Source organism: Arvicanthis niloticus, chromosome 1, assembly GCF_011762505.2.
Source record: "Arvicanthis niloticus isolate mArvNil1 chromosome 1, mArvNil1.pat.X, whole genome shotgun sequence".
NCBI classification, from domain to species: domain Eukaryota; kingdom Metazoa; phylum Chordata; class Mammalia; order Rodentia; family Muridae; genus Arvicanthis; species Arvicanthis niloticus.
The window spans coordinates 131,895,445-131,916,114 of record NC_047658.1 but is presented as its reverse complement, the minus strand read 5'-3'; the positions used below and the strand labels follow the sequence as shown (position 1 = coordinate 131,916,114).

General features: G+C 45.2%; 1 protein-coding gene across 1 annotated transcript in view; it reads left to right on the top strand.

Moving 5' to 3' along the window:
* Positions 1 to 6,330, top strand: part of Pip5k1b (phosphatidylinositol-4-phosphate 5-kinase type 1 beta) — a 137,041-nt gene extending 130,711 nt beyond the window's left edge. Inside the window, exon 13 of the mRNA XM_034507229.2 lies at positions 5,572 to 6,330. Coding sequence (XP_034363120.1) covers positions 5,572 to 5,574 — 3 coding nt within the window. The 3' untranslated portion in view covers positions 5,575 to 6,330. The remainder of the gene's footprint in view (positions 1 to 5,571) is intronic.
* Positions 6,331 to 20,670: the final 14,340 nt, after the last annotated feature.

Below are 20,670 nucleotides of genomic sequence, written 5' to 3'. Positions count from 1 at the left end.
TCCTGCCTGCAGTAGCCTGGCAGCCCAGGTTGACTCCCACCTTCTTTCAGACTAGCTCTGCTCTTCAGTTTACCTGAGGTCATCCATGAGTGGCCCCATTACTTTTCTTTCTTTGCCTCTCTCTCTGTGTCCCAGCCCCTCTGGCCCCTACTGTTTCTCTTTAAGGGTCTGCGTCTGTCCCCTTCTCAGTCCCAAGAAGCCAGAGTTGTCTTGGCTCCTAAGATTCTCAAACTCTTGAGAATGAAAGTTCTCAGAGGAAGCCAGCACTGCTGGTATGAACTTGATGTCTTCCAGGCCCAGAATCTGCAGGGATCAAATGGTGAGATTATGCCAAGCTAGACCTTGTGAACATTTCATATCACACCCTTGGGCCTGGTGAATTTGACTTCACTCATGCAAATCTGCTTCCCTGATTTCTGAGGTGTAAGAAGAGGGTACTTAAGAACCACTGAATAATAAAATATTAGGGGCTGGGTAGATGGCTTAGCAGTTAAGAGCACAGGCTGCTCTTCCAACCAACCAGGGTTCAATTCCCAGCACCCACATGGCTGTCCATGACTGCCTGTAACTCCAGTTCTAGGGGTTCTAGTGCCCTCTTCTGGCCTCTACAGGCACCAAACATGTGTGTGGTACACAGATACATATGCAGATATATATATATATAATAAAGTTTAAAAATATAAACAAAGCTGACCAAGTCTGATAATACATGAGGAGGGGTCCAAAGGACGAACCTGAGGGCTTGGCTTTACCTTGTCTGTCTGTATTATTCTCCTGCTGCAAGGAATTACCACAAACTGTGGCTTAAGCAACAGAAATGTGTCACCTCCTAAAGGCCTGAACGCAACATACCCACAGTGCCTTGCTCCCAGAGCGGGTGTGAGGACTGATCCCTACCTGTGTTTGCAACCTCTTCGGGCTTCACATGTTTTCTGGTAGTCAGATGAACTTTTCCTCTGATTCAGAAAGCAAGCCCCTATGATCGACAGCCACAAACTCACTGATCCCTGTCCCTCCTTTCCATAAACTCTCTGCTGCCACCTACTGGTGAAAAGGCAGCTCTGCCCATGGGGTGGGGGGAGTGGCTTAATTCTCTATTGAAACCTACTGAAGAGTGAGTATGGAGCTCAGTAACCTGCTTCCTCTTGGTTCACTTGACCATATCCTTCCAGCATAGTGCCTGTCAGTTCATCGGGTAGCAGAGTCTTTGGACATCAAAGGCATCTCATACCACAGACCCAGCATCTGCCACCTCAGGTTAGCCTGGAGGCTGCAGTTAGAATTGTGCACAACAGAGAGGAGAGGCTCATCCTCCCCTCAGGTCCCAGCATGCACTTCTTATCCACTTGAGTCTCTGAAAGCCACCCGTTGGCAGTTTAATCCAACATAGAAAATGCTGCTTCTGCAGTTCAGACAGCAAATGTAACAAAGTATCAACAAACACCCAGCGCTACAGGCTTCCTTTACTGCCACTGACCCATCCTGTTTTCACAAGCTGATAAACTGATCAGTAAAGGGGGAGTGGGATTAAATATAATAAAATGAAAATATGGAGAATTTAAAGACAAGAGGACTATTTAAATCTTTGTGGCTCCTGGCCACTGTTTCTGTTTGTAGAACTGTCACAACCAAGCAATAGAATAAGTCACTCAAGAGTGTAGGAAGGTCTTCTTTCATGTCTTTATAGACTGGGAGTTCACAGTCAGGTGTCAATGGGGTCCCTAGTTGCTGGAGAACCTGCCCAGGCCTCTCTACTTGGTTTATATTATAGATAGCTGTCTTCTCCCTGGATCTGCACAACATCTACTCTGTGTATCTGTGCCTCAGCCCGAGCTGCCCCACATTTAAGGGCCAAAATGTCCCGGACTGCTCTGCTGCTCTGGTCCACAGGTCAGGGTCTAGCAAGAGAGAGTGTGGAGGAAGAAGGGGAAGAGACGCAAAGAATGGAGACAAGACAGGGTGTGTAGTCAAGTCTCGTCTACTGTCTCTCCTTGCAAGGAAATCCTGGGTATTTATAAGCACAAGGAGGAGAACACAGGTGAAGACATTTTACCACGTGCACCATGCAGCTGGGGCCACTAAACAGCCAAACAAAATATGTGGGATAAACAAGATGTTTATCAGAGTGTGCTCAGCTCTTGTAGGCTGTTGAAAAACAAGTCTCTTGTCAGGGTATATGGCTCGAGATGGCTGCAAAGTTGATAGCTGCTTTCTGCTAAAAGTCAGCTCCCAACAGGTCCCCCTTTTTAATTTTTTTTTCAAAAGGGAAGGCTGGGAAAACTTATGGAAACCATGCCTGCCTTAGGTCGGAACAAATGACACCAGCCTCCCTTAAGATGGTGAGGCCTCCCAGTTAGGGGTAAGGGTCTTGAAGTGTTCTCTTACCCGTCATTGACTATCCGGCTTAGTGAGTAAGTTAGGGGTTATTCCTTGTCAGTCTTGATGACAGAAGTTTCAGAATCCCCTACTTCCAGCCTGTAATATCGGACCTGTATGGGTTTTATTTGAATAGCTTCTATCTGTTGTTGTACAAAAGCCATCAGTCTGTTGAACGGCATGAACCCAAGAGACAAGAGACTTAATGCCTAAATAGTTGGTATAAAGGCAACACTCTTTTTTAAGGGCAACACACAACTCCCCTGTTGGAGAAGTAAAAGGTCTAAGCCTTGTACCCACAAATTTTCAATAGAAGAAATACCAATGAAACCCTTGAATTTGCATCAGTTTAGTAACAATTATACAGATTTCTACCAATAGATTATGGCTGTGTAATCAATTTTAGCTCTTCCTCCCTGTTCCAATAAAACCATTACTTTCCCCTAGAAAGACAGCCTAATATTAACCACCTCAGTCCCCAAGTCCAGGGAATTGGGGCACCGATTCTTCATTAACTTCTTCAAGCTGAATATGGGCATTGAGATATTAGAAGAGGGATGAGGGGAAGGGTAAATTGATAAGCCTCTGATGTCTGTCTTAACTGCATCCAGCTGGAAGTCCGAGGCATCAGAGAACATGCAGGTGATAAGAAGATTCATTCACCAAGGCTGTGTATTCTGTAATATACAAATCTCAAAACAAATTTAAGTATCAAGATAATTATTTTGTTTGATTCTCTGGAATCTAGTCTTCCGGAGGCCTACCTCTGTCATGTCTGATTCATATAATTCTGGAAGATATAACTACTACCTTAATGACCTCTTCTGAAAACACATAGAAAAACATTTTTTCCCAAATCTGTCTATCCTTTGGCCAGTAACCAGAAAAGCCTTTACATTGACCTTTTATCCAGAGGAAAAATATAACTATACAACTCAGAATCACACCCATTTTGAAAGTTAAATCAATCTAACACAACTGATTAACACTATCTTTCTTTTCAGCTCTCTGCCTAGAGCAGCCTTCTATTTATCTATTTATCTGTTTGGCTCTCGACTCAGAGAAGCCTGCAATTTACTCCTCGCATCTTTAAAGCCTTTTTCATCTGTTTCTGCTCACTTATTTCTTGCCCCATTTTCATTACTATGGTCTCACTGCAATCATCTTTGTTTCACTTCTGAATTCTTGGCAGACCCTTCTTGCAGTAACATCCCTCACTGGGTCTCTCGTTCTTGCTGTCTCGCATTGAGCACCACTGCCAAGCCAACTCCGTCAGTCGACTGGTTCTCCAGCGCAGGAGTGAGGATGCCCGCTTCCAATTCCCGCAGTGTCCTTCACTGTATCCTGCTTACTGGCGCTCTAATGTTGAGCGCCACTTTGTTGACAACCACACTGCCCCACATTTGGGGGCCACTATGTTGCTATCCACACTGCCCCACTCTTTGGAGCTAAGTGCTTCTGGTCAAGAGAGAGAGTGGCAGATGGAGGGGGAGAGACAAAAAGAATGGGGACAAAACAGAGTATGTGACCGAGTCTCTTTTCTCGTTTATTGTCTCTCTCTCTTATTGTCTCTTCCTTATTGTCTCTCTTATTATCTCCCTCTTATTGTCTCCTCATATTGCAAGGAAATCCTAGGTATTTATAAGCACAAGCAAGGGAACACAGCTGAAGACACTTCACCTTGTGCACCATGCAGCTGGGATCACTAAACAGCAAAACAAGATATGTGGGATAAACAAGATGTTTACCAGAGAGTGCTCAGCTGTTGTAGGCTGTTGAAAAACAAGTCTCTTGTCAGGGTATATGGCTCAAGATGGCTGCAAAGATGATAGCTGCTTTCTGCTAAAAGTCGGCTCCCAACATATCTGTGGTCCAAACTTCCTGTATCTAGAACAGTGGTTCTCAACCTTCCTAATACCATGATTCTTTAATACATACAGTTCCTCATGTTGTGGTGATGCCCCAACAATAAAATTATTTTCGTTGCTACTTCATAACTATAATTTTGCTGCTGTAATTGGTTATTCTGTGAGTGATTGCAAGAAACAGGACAACATGCTGTCATTGGAAAGACACGGGAACAGCAGGAAATAGCAAAAATACAGAACAGGGCTTGGGGAAAGCAAATTTAAATCTCTAAGAGGAAGGAAAACTTGATATGAGAAAATAAAATCAGGGTGTTGGGCATATGATAGTTGGAAGGAGAAGAATACCTTCCTTCAAGGCATTTTGGTAAATAACTTCTACTTGAAACCAAATGGGAATGCTCTGGATAGCAAAGGATGCCCCATGGTTAGCAGAGGGTACCCCATAGATAGCAGAGGGGTTGCCCAATGGATAGCAGGGAGATGCCCCATGGATAGCAGAGGGGTTGCCCCACGGATAGCAGGGGGATGCCCCATGGATAGCAGAGGATGCCCCATGGATAGCAGAGGGTGCCCCATGGATAGCAGAGGGTGCCCCATGGATAACAGAGGGGTGCAGCACACCTGGAGTCAGAATACTTGCCAGGATTGTGCAAGGTGCTGTGTTTTACCCCAGTATTACTAGCAAGGTTAAGATCCAGAGGACCATGGGCATCTTGTGAGGCTGTTTAGCACGGTTCATCTTGACAGTAGATGGAGAGTGGGGACCAAGGGAGGAACTGAGAAACAGGGTCACATGAGCCGAGACAGGAGACATCAGGAAAGACCTGACATCATTGGTCATCCTTCCCATATGTGCTGTGCAGTTAAGAAAGAGACACTGTCTCGCTTAGGTTCAGCAGAGGGAGAAGTGAATTATAAAGAGAAGCAGTGAGGGCTGGAGATGTGGCTCAGGGTTAGAACACTTGCTTAGCATCCTGGAGGTCTTGGTTCCCAGCACCAGAAAAAGAAAAAAAAAGGTAAAATTATAAAACTACAACTCACAATTGGGTCAGATTGAGTGACTTAGGATGAAGCAATGTTAAGATACACTCTGTCTTCCAATCCTAAGTCATTGCTGTGATGTAGCTGAGGCTGGATCTCTATAAACCTAGGGTAATTAACATGTCACAGGCCCCAATTAATACATGCTTCTTCAGATGCTAGTTACTGGGAGACGTAACAACTTAAGGCCCCGTCCATGGGCAGGAGTGACAAACTGACGCTAAAGCTGAGGCTCACATCCGTTTCTTTCTTTCTTTTTTTTTTTTTTTTCCTACTTTTCCCCCAGTAAGTGAAAGTGGCAACCATCTGAGCACATGAACAGGACCTGAACACAGCTATGGGAGAGAACTTCCCCCACTGCAGAATTCTTCAGAAGAACTGGGCTGAACCCCAGCACACACAGTAAGAATCAGCTGGACCCTGAAGCTTGTGAGATGTCAGGAGCCTTGATCTGTGGCTGATGGATCAGCAGAAGGTGTGAAATCCCACGCTGCTCTGTGGATGCTGTTGCTTGCTGACTGTGAAGACCTGCATGACCTCTGTCTAAGCTGCCTTTCCATCTACATCACCAATCACCCTTTTGGACTGGGAAGCGCTATTTTCCTATAGGCTCTCTCGGTGTTTCATTCTGCATGCATAGAGTGATTACAAATAAGCAACCTATGGAATCTGCTTCTATATTTTTTAAAAGAAATCCATCCATGCAAAATGATAAATAAGATATAAATCCTCTCTCTTTGTTTCAGAGATTCTAATCATAGCCCATGTCATTGAAAGCTTCAATCTGTTTTCTTTTAAAGATCAGTATAATAGGTCTGCCTTTACTTTATAGAAAGCCAGCTTCTATAAAGATTTTTTTCACTGTTTACTAGTGAAATGAGAAAAGCAAAGCTATTTATAAAAAGGCCTTATGTCTTGTATATACCTTGTCTTTGAAATATTTGTGATCTAGTTTATTGCTCGTAAAAGAGAAATTATATAATTTATTTAGTAAATACTACTGTAAACTATAGTTTTATTGAAAGAAATAAAATATTTTGTTCTCAATTCCGGTCACACATTGATTCGAATGACTTATAGTCGTGTGTGTGTGTGTGTGTGTGTGTGTGTGTGTGTGTGTGTGTGTTGTGGGTTTAGGAGGATCTTATAGTCATGTGTGTGTGTCTGTGTATGTGTCTATGTCTGTGTCTATGTGTATGTATGTATGTGTGTGTATGTGTCTATGTGTGTATATGTATGTGTCCATGTGTATGTATGTGTTAGGGGTTTGGAGGATCAAGCCTAGGGCTTTGTATAAACTAAACAAGAGCTCTACCACTAAACTATAACCTCAGTCCACATTTATTGATTGACTGATTGATTGATTGATTGATTGATTGACTGATTGATTAAAAGAATAAATAAGTAAATCTTTTTAATAGAAATAATCCCAGTGTGGTGGTGGTCTGAATAAGAATGGCCCTCGTCGGCTCATATATTTAAATGCTTAGGGAGTGGTACTGTTTCAAAGAATTAGGAGGTGTGGCTTTGTTGGAGGAAGTCTGTCACTGGGGTTGGGTTTTGAGGTTTCGAAAGCCCAAACCAGGTCCAGCGTCTCTTTTCCTGCTGCCTGCAGATCTGGATGTAGAGCTCTCAGCTCCTTCTCCAGCACCGTGTCTGCCTGCGTGCTGCCATGCTGATAATGGACTAAACCTCTGAAACTGTTAGCCAGGCCCAATTAAATGCTTTCCTTTATAAGAGTTGCTGTGGTCATGGTGTCTCTTCACAGCAAGAGAACACTAAGATACCTTACCTTAGACGGGTAGAAATGGAATAATAAAATTCCTATCTCTAAAACAGTATCTGCCTAATAGTAGATTCTGTTCAGCTAATCCAATGAGCATCCCCAAATATGCTGGTATTCATCACCATGTTGTACTATGGTAACAAATGAACCCAAAATTGCAATAGAACAGTTTTCTTTCCCTCTCACATATGTGGGCCAGATACAGCTCAGTTCCGAGGGTTGTCTTCATGTGGGGATGTGGAGCAGCCCCGAGGCATCCCACTGTTAAGGCACTGGGAGTGACCGGTGGGGGGCACACAGCATTTCTACTTGCATGAAGTACTTTTCTTGCCCACGTTCCTTTGGCCAAAGCAAGTGACAATGGTGTCCCTAGCCAATGGGGTTGGAAGGGTGCTACTTCCCACATGGAAATGAAGCCAGCAGAGGGGGGCAGTGAAAACTGTAAACAAGGAATTTACACCATCTGGTAACCAAGGCTACAGAAAGACATTCCTGATGAGATGCTCAAAATAAAATATTTAATGTTAGAGCAGGCTGATTCATGTAAACAAACACAGTATAAAATCTGGTGAATGTAGGCTGGAACCAGCTCATGCTTACTTATGCACTCACATGCATTCAGCATAAGTAGCATTTACCTGCAGAGTTGCTGCTGGGCATCCGTCTTGGGTTAGGATCCGTTCTAGGCACACATATTGTGTGCTGCTGAAGCAAATAGCACAGGCTAGGTAATTTATAAAGAACAGAAACCTCAGGGTTCTAGAGCTTGAGTAATCTGAGACTAGACAGCCATGAGACCCACAACAAGGCGGAAGGGCAAGAAGAAAGCCAATTCATTCCCCCTTTCCATAGAAGCATTGATCCAAGCATGAGGACAGAGCCTTTGGAATCTAAACATACTGAAAGGCTCCAGCTCCCAAAATGGTTGCACTGGGGTCTGAGTTAGTAGTGTATGGAGTTCCGTGTTGAAAATCAAACCATAGCAGATGCCAACAAAGAGTCCTGAAGTGATTGAGGGTTCCCCCTGCCTCTCTCCCTCCAGCACCGGTGTGTTCTAGCAGACACTGTCCCTCACTTCATGTTTCTGCCTACACTTCTCCCCAGCCCCCCATTTGTAAATCTACTCATTTATCTCAGCTGGGTCCTCAGCAAGGGACCCACTGATTCCTGGAAGTGTAGATGAATTTTTCTGGGTTTTATTTTTTATTTACTCACGAAGAAAAAGGCTAAATTTCTACTAAATTTGTTGTGACATTGGCCCACGAAATGTTAGAACTGTTGTTTTAAGGCCTACCTCAAATGTTTTAATGCCATGAGTTTGTCTCTGACCCTAACCCTCCACTCTGACCTAAATACTATGTGAACATATGTAATTACCTGTTACCTCCTCCATGGCTGACCTGATGGGCTAGGTCTACGTCCATTGTCGAGGTCATTCTCCTGCACTTAAAGCCTTTTTTTGTTTGTTTGTTTGTTTGTTTGTTTTGTTTGTTTACCCACATATACAAAATTCTTTGAGAGTGACAGCCTCTTCTTGGAGAAGTCATGCCCAGAGCCTTCTGGCCTGCTACAACACTCTGGCTGATTGATTTCTGGGCTTTCCCCACCCTTAGCGTCTTGGGATCTCCGAACACCAGCACCCTGGGGACTCCCTGCATCTGTGTCTTCACACTTCTCTTTTCTGAATGTTGCAGCTTCCTCTTTTTTGATTTTTTTTTTTTTTAACTGTCTCTCTTTGATAAAGCACATCAAAAGACATCAGGGGGTCAGAGGTGACAGGGCTCCAAGGGAAACAAGCACTTTCTCCTTAGCAACTTGAAACTTAAGCAGAGGTACATGGGGGCATTTGTAAATGAGGCATCAAAGACAGTGTCTCAGAAGGCTGTGTGTGTTTTTGTATAGGTGTTTGTCAACAAGTTTCTATGCTTTTGTCTTCTGAGCTCCAAGGTCTTTTAATTCATTCTCTCTGCTTTATGTATATGAATGTGCACGTGTGTGTGTGTGTGTGTGTGTGTGTGTGTGTGTGTGCACATGTGCGTGTGTGATCAATCTCAGGGCCTCCTGCATGCTAGGCAAGCACTCTACTATTGAGTAACAGACCCAGTCACCTCAACTCCTTGTAAGTAAAGCAAACAGGAGGGCTGAGGATATGTCCACCTGCAGAGTGATTCCCTAGCATGTATTGGGTTTGATCTCACATAGAACATAGACTGGGCAGTGCAATACACGCCTGTAATCATGACGTTTGGAAGGTTGGGACAGGAAGTTCAAAAGTTCAGTGTCATTCTTAGCCATGCAGCAAGTGTGAGGCCAATTTAGGACATGTAGGACCTATCTCAAGAAATAAAACTGACAGCAGGGCATGGCACACCCCGTTGTGCATCCCAGCACATGAAAGACAGAGGCAGGCAGATCTCTGTCAGTTCAAGGCCAGCCTGGTATACATAGCAAGTTCCAGAACAGCCAGAGCTACCCACTAAGACGCTGTCTAATAAATACATACATACAAAGTAATGACTACAGAATTAATCACATTGAGTTTTTGGTTTCTATAAGACATTCAGGCTAAGAGTGGTGGCATACACCTTTAATATCAGCACTCATGAAGCAAGGGCAGGCAGATCTCTGTGAGTTTAAGACCAGCCTGGTCTACAAAATACATTCTAAGACAGCCAGAGCTACATACATAGTGAGACCCTGTCTTGAAGAGAGAAAGAGGGAAAAAAAAAAAAAGGCATCTTAGATTGATGATGTATTACAAATCCAAACCCTGCCTAGGCTACAGAGTGAGCTCAAGGAGTGAGTTCAAAGCCAGCCCAGGAAATTTAAAAAAAAAAAAAAAATCTTTATCTCAAATAAAAAGTTTAATTTGGGCTGGAGAGGTGGCTCAGTGGTTAAGAACACATGTGGTCTTACTGAGAATCTGAGCTCCATTCCCAGCACTCACTTCAGGCAGCTCACAGATTGGTTCCTCCAGCTTCAGGAGGTCCAACACCCTCTTCAAGATCCTGCAGGCATCCACACATGTGTGGTGTTCCCTCACATATATACACATATAAAGAATAAAATGCATTTTAGTTGTTTGTATGCATATGGGTACATTAGTTACTTTTTTATTGTTATGATGAAACCTCACAACCAAAATAATTTATAGAGGAAGGATTTAGTTGGGCTTACAGCTCCAGAGTGATAGGAGTCCATCACTGGCACAGCAGGGAAGGGTGGCAGCAGGCAGCAGTGGCAGCTGGAGAGGAATGCTAAGAGCTTACACCTCTACAAACAAATATAAAGCAAAGTGAGCAAACTAGAAAAGGTGGAGTCTTATAACTCTCAAAGTCTACCTCCAGTGTCATACCTCCAACGGGCCACACCCTGTGGGCCTCCCCAGACAGACCACCAACTAGGGACTAAGCATTCAAATGCCCAGGACTATGGGGGACATCTCATTCAAACCTCTACAATACTTGTTTTGCCTACATATACATCTGTGCATTGAGGGCATCAGGTCCCCTGGAACTGAAGTTACAGATTATTGTGAGCTGCCATGTGGGTGCTAGGAATCAAACTCAGGTCTTCTATAGGAGCAGTTGGGTGCTCTTAACCTCTGAGTCATCTCTCCAACCCTCAAAATAAATACATATACTTTTAAAGAAATATAAGTAGAGACACCTCCATTTGGGGTATCTGGTTTTGGTTTGGGTTTGTTTGTTTTTCTGGGGGAGGGGGTGTATTCATTGATCGGTTTGGTTTGGTTTGGTTTGGTTTGGTTTGGTTTGGTTTGGTTTGGTTTGGTTTGAGATGGGGTCTGACTTTGTATCTCTGGCTAGCTGGCCTATGTAGTCCAGGTTGGTTTCAAACTCACAGAGATCTACCCATCTCTGTCTCTGACTTCTGAGATTAAAGGCACTTTTCCCCAATGCCCTGTTAGAGACAACTCTTTATGCAAGGAAAATTACTTCCAAGATGGCAAGCTGCCTAGTGGTTGAGGGAAAGCCCTCAGAGCATCACACACACACACACACACACACACACACACACACACACACACACATACACACACACACACACACAGGGTGTGTTGCACATTATGGTACCTGCACCTACCTTCTGTAGTTTGAAGGCTCTTCCCACATGATCTGTCCATTAGACAAAGCCCAGGTCAGAAGGGACCTCAGTCTTCATCACAAAATGCCTTCTTTCCTGTTGATCTTGATGTTTCCATTGCCAGTCTCTCCTGTCATGTGGTCACTCTCAGGAAGCGCACAGAACAGCCAGGTAGTCATTCTCATAGAGCAGAGCATCCAGGCAGCTGAACAAGGACTCATCCCAGGATGAGGTGCTGCAGATAACTTGGCCATTTAGAAACAGCGGGTGTCTTCTGCCTTTGCCACAACAACCGCACTTCCTGGGGAAGCATTAAGGCCCCAAGAGCACTCATGTCTTCCTTGAGAGGACCCATCCAGGGCACTTAGCCTCTGATTGAACCATTACACCTGCCATTTGACACTGGAAAAAGCTCCAGCTGGAAGAAAGCTGTCACATCCTACTGCCAAAATAGACCCTGGAGGCCAGAGGGCATAAGTGTGTGTACAGAAAGCCCAGGGGGTCTCAGCCTTCCAGACACAGTGGCCACATGTGGGACCTTGAAACATCCTGATGATTGATTGGTCCTGGCTCCAGAAGCTGACTTAACTGGAAGGCTTGTGGCTTGGTTACAGGACTCACAAATACTCCCCAAGTAATGCTCCTGCAGGCAAGGTTTGGAGCTCTGAGTAGCCAGTAAACATATCTGCTTGACCTGTGTCTGAGCGACCTCTGCCGTGTACATCTGCTTGACCTGTGTCTGAGTGACCTCTGCCGTGTACTTGACACTTTTTGGTCTCTGCTAACTAGCCTTTCTGTTGTATTCTTTTTTCTTTTCTTTGTTTCTTTTTTCCTTTCTTTCCTTCTTTGTTTCTTTCTTTAATTGAAGGTCCCTTACTGGTCCTGCTTCCCTGAGACTATGAGTGCCCAAGATCAAGGAGAAAGGGAAGACAACCAGGTAAGGCAGGGAGGGTCATTTCCAGAACATTCCATTTACACAGAGAACTAAACAGACAAGTCACTATTGCTCTTAGAAGTAGGTAGGCACCTTGGGATAGGGAGAGATGGGGAATAGGTGTCTTTAAAAAGAATACAGACTCCCCCTAAACTGGGTGCCGGGGTAGCCTTGGCCTGCTTCAACCCAAGAGGAACCAAAGTATCAAAAGGTGTTTGGGAAGGCCAGACTATCAGGGATGGAGGGAGGACAGTCCAGGGAGTGGGGGTGAAGAGATTGCCCTCGTCCTGCTGAGAATCCCCTACCCCTCAGGTCTGGCAGGAAAGGGGCAGCCTGCTACATCTTAGAGCAAGTCAAGGGCTAGATGCTCCATGCAGGGGGCAGGGAGGTGGCTCACAAAGGCTTCCCCTGGGGAGATTGGTGTGTTTATAAAAAGAGAAAGAGATTAAGAGAGTATGTTCTGTGGGTGTGTGGTGATGTGTGGGGGAAAGGGTTGTCTCAGCAGGCCCATGCCGAGGCATCTCTTCCCCTGAGGGACCAGCCACACACGGGTATAGTATAGAATAGAGTTTATTCAGAGCATGGGGAGGGGAACCAATAGGGTAGTAGAGGCAGAGAGAAGGGGGGAGGGAGAGGCAGAGAGAGAGAGAGTAGAGAAGTAGAGGCCAGCCATGACCACGTAGAGAGAGGGGGGAGGGAAGGGGAAGAGGTGAGGGGACAGGGAGAAGCAAGAGGCAAGAGAAGAGCTAGAGAGAGAGGAGGGGGCAAGCAGCCCCTTTTATAGTGGGCCAGGCCTACCTGGCTGTTGCCAGGTAACTGTGGGGAGGAGCATACCTGGCCGTTGCCAGGTAACTGTGGGGGTGGAGTTTAGACAGAATGCTAACAGAGATGATTGGGCTGCCACCTGGTTTTTCTGCCAGAGTTCAGGGGTCCTTAACCACCTCCTCATAGCAGTTTGCTTTTAATTCATGCTTGATTCCTGTCAGCTTCTTCTTGATGGCATCCTTGGAGCTGTCCTGGATCATTTTTGATCTTGAGGGGTGCACCAGAGTGCCTTCTAGCTGGTAGAGCAAAGGAGAGGCCTCAACTCAATTGTCTTAATAATCAGATGACTCTGTAAGACAAAAGAGAAGCCGACGAACACAGCAATTTCAAAAAGTACCAATGGCACCCAAGGGGCAGCTGCAGAAACAAAAAGGAGCAAGGCACTTGAGTAGCTACGGTAAGAAACTCTGGGGTCCAAAGCCAGACCTGGCCTGCAAGACTTGTTAGCAGAGTGCTCACCTTGGAGTTTGTGTAAGGAAAACGGAATGCTGCAAGTCTGGCAGGAAGTGATACCCTCACTCCCAAGAGTGGCAGCTGGCATAGTCAAGCTTAGTTCTGCTTGAACGATCCTGTCCCTGCCGCTAGGGCTCCAGAGCATTGGGACTTTCCTCATAGTGCCTCACAGTCTGCAAGGATGACACAAACCCATTTGTCTCCATTTGAGGACCAGGGCTGATTTTGAAAAGGCCATAAGGCACCGGCTCCAGGAACAGACCATCGAATCCAGAAACAAGGTCTTAAAATCCCCTCCCAAAGAGCAGCCTGGGGTAACCACAAAAATGGGGAAATATCTTATCTCAGAATGGACCACCTGTGCTTGGTGGCCCCATCTTATCCTATGGTTAATTGTTTATGGCATAGGAATGCAGACCACTGACCACCTGTGACCCCCTAGCACCCATCAGTGAAATTTTAGATTACCTAATCCTTCTAGAGAGTTCCCCAGTTCCCTACAAGAAGGCCTGTGCACTATTGTCTGGGATCCCCATTTTAAAAATTGGTTGCTGGTTCCTGCAGAATAAATGCTCTTTGTCTTTACATACTATCTGAGTCTGGAATCTTTCTTCAGCAATTTCCGGACCCTTACAAGTCTACCCAGGTTGTCCCTGTCAACCCCCATATAAACTCGGAACAAACAGCTGTTCTGTCAGCATACCAAAGCTGAAGCTGGATGCTCACTCTGGCACCTGGCTCCTCTCAGCTCTTCTCACCCCACCCCCTACCTTAACCATCCCCAGCTTTCCTTCCCCCAGCTTCTCTTTCCTATGTAACCCTACCATTCCTGCCACACGATGTCGGGTTCCCTTGACTCTCCTCTCATGGTCAAGTTCAGTCTGGACTCTTCTAAATGTCTTTTGCTGTACTCACCCTCATATCTCTAATGAAAACCTCCTCAACTCTACCTTGGAGTGGTCACACCCTCAGTTCATTCAGTTGCTTCTACCTGTTTGGTTCTTCCTCTCTACCCTCCTTTGCCTACCAAGCTCTGATCGAGTGCCTTCATCACACCTCAGTGTCCAGGCCAGCTGGACAATCAAGTGGGACCCTTAGACCCTGTGGAAAGGACTGAGATGCATGAGAAAATAAGGAGGCACAGCAAGTCAAGAAGTCTGATCAAGCTGGCAAAGCTTTTATTGTTCACACAGGTTATATACTCTGAAAACAGGATCTGGGGAGGGGTAGGAAAGGAAAGAGGGCTTTGCAGGTGGAGGAAGCTAGCTGCAGCTGTGGGGTCTGACTAAGTTATTCTCACAAAGCCTTGCCATTACCAGGGGTTCTAAAAACATCTATCTAGCAGGATGTTGTCTAAATCTAGAGATCAGGAGGAAGGGTTACTAAGGTGGGTTGTTATGAGGCCTTGTTTGAAGTTCTGAGAACTGACAAGTGAATCATGGAAGGTAAGCAGAAAGAAGAATAGTAGATAGGAAAGCCAAGGGTGAGTGTTTGCCAAGAGTAAGGCCCTGCCATGGCTTCCCACACCTCAGATTGAGGCAGGGCCAGTCTTATGAGTATTCCTATCAGAGCACTCTCCTGGCTCTGTAAGACAATAGACTCCACTCCTTCCTGCACAGGACTATAAACGCCACAAGAACACGTCGATCGGCATCCTTACTCACTGTATCATCAGCAACCATGGGGCCTGGATCTCTAGATGCTTAACCTACCAGTGGATGGATAGGAAGCTGGACTAGGGTAGAGTGGGGCGGATGGAATTGCAAACCTGAGCAAGAAGAAAGAATATCAGTGAGGTAATGGAATAGATATTAAAACCAGAGAGCAGATTGAAAACAGAGACTCCTGTGGTTAAAGATAGCGATGGAAGAAAAACTTAAGATGACTATAAAGTCCAGGATATAGATTAGATACAGGTAGCATTTGCAGTCCAGCCTGGAAGACAATCATGGTGGCAATTTTATGCAGAGCCTTAACTGCATCAGTGCTTGATGTGAAAGAAGAAAGTGTGGAGGCTTGTAAAAGCTAAAGGAAGCAGAAAGCTGTTCTGCCTGTTATAGCCAGAGACTGTATTATCAAGGGGGGGAATTATCAGAGCCTGAGAATGCTGGCTAAAATCAGGTGGCTTGTCCAGTAAGAAGGGGGACCACAGAGGAAACCCAGTCACTACTAGAGATACTACCTGCATGGGATGGAGTAAGACAAGGAAGAGGGGAAATAGCCAGCTTTTTTCTCCGACCCATCACTGCCCTCCAGGCTACAGTGTCTGTTACTGTAATGTATTGTATTGTAATCCTCACTGAGCGTCACAGTCCACCCAGGTTGCTCCTGTCATGTCTCAAAGAAACTTCAGGACATAGCTATTAGTCCTGATTTGAGAAGGTTTGGAGTGAACAAGGTAAGAAAGATCCTTTTTTTCCCCTCCCCCTTCCCCTTCTTGCCCCACTCCCAGCCCTATCACCAGATCTTTCTGCCTGCCTCTCAGCTTGCTTCAGAAAATTTAAAAATCACACTCGTAATCAAAACATACATAACCTTGGAACAGAAGAAAGTACTGTGGACCAGAAAAATCAACGAATTGTTCAAAAAAAGGTGCTACCCTGGAAAATACCCTTAATGCGGTTGAAATCGTTAGAACAACTTTAAGGCTTGTAAACACATAGAACAGATATTTTAAAACATAAAAAAGGAATCGACTCAATACTATTTCTTTTCACTTTCAAAATATAAGGAACAAAATAAAGACAACATTGCAAGTTAAAAAAGAAAAGAAAGAAACTTCAGGACAAACTCAAGGGAGTTTGGGAGTTGTGATGTTTTGTATATGTTCAGCCCAGGGAGCAGCACAATTAGAAAGTGTGGCCCTGTTGGTGTGGGTGTGGCCTTGTTGGAGTAGGCGTGTCACTGTGGGTGTGGGCTTTAACACCCTCATCCTTGATGCCTGGAAACAGTATTCTTCTAGTAGCCTTCAGATGAAGATGAAGAACTCTTAGCTCTGCCTGTGTCATGCCCTCCTGGATGCTGCCACATTCCCACTTTGATGATAACGGACGGAACCTCTGAACCTGTAAGTCACCCCAACTAAATGTTCTTCACAAGACTTGCCTTAGTCATGGTGTCTGTTCACAGTAGTAAAACCTTAACTAAGACAGAAGTGTAATTTGCAAGGATGAGAGTCCCCTATAAAAGAGAGCAAATCAGTCCAGGAAGAGAGATCAGATCTAGACGTGAATAATAGCCGAGAGGAGCCTGGGAACCAGGAGGCTGCAGTCACTGCCTGACCTTCCTTCCAGGGGTGATAAGATCTTAGTGAAGGAGACAGAGAACTGTGGCCTGGGGCCAAGCAGCTCAGCACAGGTCACTATTTCCAATGACTCACAGGGTTAGTAAGGAACAGAAAGATGTGTTGCACTGGCTGATTTTGTCAACTTGGCACAACCCAGGATCATCTGTGGAGAGGGAACTTCAACTGAGAAAATGCCTGTGTCAGACTGATCTGTTTGTAAGTCTTTAGCGGATTTTCTTGATTAAAAATTGATGTGGGAGGGCCTAGCCAATTGTGGGAGGTGCTAACCTTGGGCAGACGGTCCTGAGTTTTATTTTAAAAAAATAAAAGCAAGCCGCCGGGCAGTGGTGGCGCCCGCCTTTAATCCCAGCACTTGGGAGGCAGAGGCAGGCAGATTTCTGAGTTCGAGGCCAGCCTGGTCTACGGAGTTAGTTCCAGGACAGCCAGGGCTACACAGAGAAACCCTGTCTCAGGAAAAACAAACAAACAAACAAAAAAACAAACAAACAAAAAAGAAGAAGAAAAAGAAAAAGAAAAGCAAGCTAAGAGGAGCAAGGCAGTAAGCAGTGTGCTTCAATGGCCCCTGTTTCAGTTCCTACTCTGAATTCCAGCCCTGACTTTCCTCAATAATGGACTCTGACTAGGAATGTAGGGTGAAATAAATACTTTCCTCAAGTTGGTTTTAGTTTCTGTTTTATCACAGCAATAGAAAACAGACTAATACGTTTTGTGGTGGTTTGAATAAAAATGGCCCTCGTAGGGAGTGTCTGGCCTTGTGGGAGGGGTGTGGCCTTGTGGGAGGGGTGTGGCCTTGTGGGAGGGGTGTGGCCTTCTAGGAGGAAGTGTGATTCAGTCTCTTCCTGCTGCCTGTCAGTCTGGCTGTAATACTCTGAGCTTCTCCAGCCGCAGGCTGCTTGCCTGCTGCCATGCTTCCCACCATGGATTAAACCTCTGAACCTGTAAGCCAGTCCCAACTAAATGTTTTCTTTTATAAGAATTATAGTAGTCATGGTGTCTCCGTCTTTATGTAAAGCCCCGAGGCATTTGCTCTATTAGACAGGGAGGAAACTGAAACTCTAAGAAATGAGAAATAGAGCCAGGCATGGAGGCACATGCCTATAACTCCAGCACTCGGGAGCTGGAGACAAGAGAACGGGGAATTCCAAGCCAGCCTGGGCTTTCTAGCAAGACCCTGACTCAAACAATAAATATAAATAAGAACCAAGTTTGAAGGGATTTGGACAATGTCGTGAAAATTATCTCAAACTTAGAAATAAGAAAAAGATATTGCTCTAGGTCTGTAGCTCAAAGTTGCACAAAGATAAGGGGACAATCTTGCCCCAGACACTTCAAGAGACGATATATTACAGGATCTAGAAACATTAGAGCATAGCAACTTACTCTGGAGTGGACACTACTGCCACCTCGTGGTTGCAATTTAGGATTGCTACTAAAACTCAGACTGGGGCAACCCCACAGCAAGGAGGTCAATGGGTCGCTGTTGAGAAATCTTCAAGGAGAGCATGACCATACTTGACCTATTACCGACTATTAGTTGTGTCAGCACATCAACATGTAGAACACTGTTTTCAGGGCTTCATCTTCTGACTCAGAAGCTAACCCCTAGCAGTACAACGTGTGTGGGGTCTTCAGCAATGGGGTCTTACCATCAAGTTCTAACAATCAGGAGCAATGACAATAGTCTGCATTGTTGGGGGGACTGTTTGGACCTCTCTTACTGTACTGGCTGGTTTTGTGTGTCAACTTGACACAAGCTGGAGTTATCACAGAGAAAGGAGCCTCCCTTGAGGAAATGCTTCCATGAGAGCCAACTGTAAGACATTTTCTCAATTAGTGATTAAGGATGGGAGAGCCCATTGTGGGTGGTGCCATCCCTGGGCTGGATAGTCCTGGGTTCTATAAAGAACCTGTTGACTGCTGTGCTGTACAGACACAGCTGCTGAACCCACAAAGCCATGCGTATTTCTGTCACACCCGAGAGCTTCCTTGAGGGATAGCCACTACATCTATGCCAACTCCTTAATGGACACAAGCCACCCTCTAAGGCTGGTATCTCAGAGCTGAGGACAGAGCACTTGCTATACAAGCCGAATGTGGTGGCAAACACATTTAATCCCGGCACTTGAGAGGCAGAGGCAGACGGATCCCTGTGAGCCTGAGGCCAGCCTGGTCTACAGAGTAAGTTCCAGGCCAGTCGGAGCTGTATAGTGAGACCTTGCCTCAAAAACAAACAAACAAACAAAGCCAAGACAACAACACCCCCCCCAAAAAAAAACACAAATAAATAACACGTTATTCCAGCCACACCACCTGCCTCTATCTTTGTGACCCCTCAGATAAATCTTCAAGAAGAATTTTGTTTTTGTAGAAACGAGAGCCCTTTTCCAAATCCTGACCCAGAGGGCCCCAAGGCACACTGCTGGAAGTCAGACCCAGCAAATAAGAGCTAACCTCCTTTCTTCTGGTCATCGAAAATTTCATAGTAAGCAATTATTTATTTAAATTAGTGCCTTTTTTTACTTATTCTCAAAAAGACTAATATTGGTTAACTAATTCAAATGCTTTATTAATCAATGGGACTCTTTTGTCTGTTTGTTTGTTTGTTTAGTTTAGTTTTTGGTTTTCTGATAAAGGGGTTCCTCTGTGTAGCTCTGGCTGTTCTGGAACTCGGTCTGTAGACTAGACTGACCTCGAACTCACATAGATCTGCCTGCCTCTGCCTCCTGAGTACTGGAATTAAAGGCATGAGCCACCACCACCTGGCAGGAATCAATTCTGTGTTAAGCTCATAGCAGTGTATCAAAGGCATGCCACAGTTTGGATACTGGGCGCTATCAGTCTCCTGGGACACAAGGAGCTTTTCCAAGCTCCTCAGTAAACAAAGATCTGTCCTTAGCAGATGTTAGGGAGGATCACCCTTGAACCTCTCTTATCAATTGTTATAAGTAAGTGAACAGGCTTACAGTCTTGGGAATATGTGTAACATCTCTTCTGGATTGCAATAGTTATAACTGGAACTTTCCATGCCTCTTCACCAGAATGTTCTCCTCCGTGGTACTGGCTTCTATGGTTTGAATGTTTTTGTCAACTTCATGAATTCCTCTTGAGACCCTTAACACACACACACACACCAGTATTGGGAGATGCTGCCGTTGTATGGGTCTGGGTCTTGAGGACTCAACCCTAGCTATACACAGGACTTGTAGGAGGCCTTTCTGTTGTGTGAGGAACAGCATTCTTCTCTTTTCCTCCAGAGAATTCATTTCTGTTCTTTATAAACTAACCGGCCTCAGGCAGTACATTACAGCAGCACAAAATAGGCCATGACACGAACTGGTAACGTTGCCCTCACTTTTTTGCAGAATATTTGCTTCCATGGATAGGCACATGATTCCAGAGAGCCAATAAAGGCTGCAATATTGAAACTAAGAAAAGCTCCTTTTTTCTTTTTTTTTTCTTTTTTTTTTTTTTTTTTGTTTTGTTTTGTTTTTTGAGACAGGGTTTCTCTGTGTAGCCCTGGCTGTCCTGGAACTCACTCTGTAGACCAGGCTGGCCTCTGCCTCCCAAGTGCTGGGATTAAAGGCGTGCGCCATCACCACCCGGCTGAAAAGCTCCTTTTCTAAGATAGTAGGTATAAGAGCCCTTGGGCCAGAAATCAGGAGGCCTGGGTTCTAGCTCCCCTTCAATCAGGGGTGTGTCACTTAAACTGTCAGGGCCTCCAATTTTATATTTGAAAATTAGCTACAGGTCAGGGGCGGGGAGGAGAGGGAGTGGGAGGAGAGAGGGGGAGGGAGAGGAAGAGGAATTGCAGTCACTACAACCCCCCCCCCTTTCCTTGTGGCTTTTTGTGGGAAATCAGAAGCAATAGTATCCCAAGTCAGATGGTACATGGAGGATGTTCTTAACGCCCATACAGTTGCTGTGGTTCAACCCGTCCTGTCAGAGTGGCAACCCCAGCCAATGGACAATGCACAGA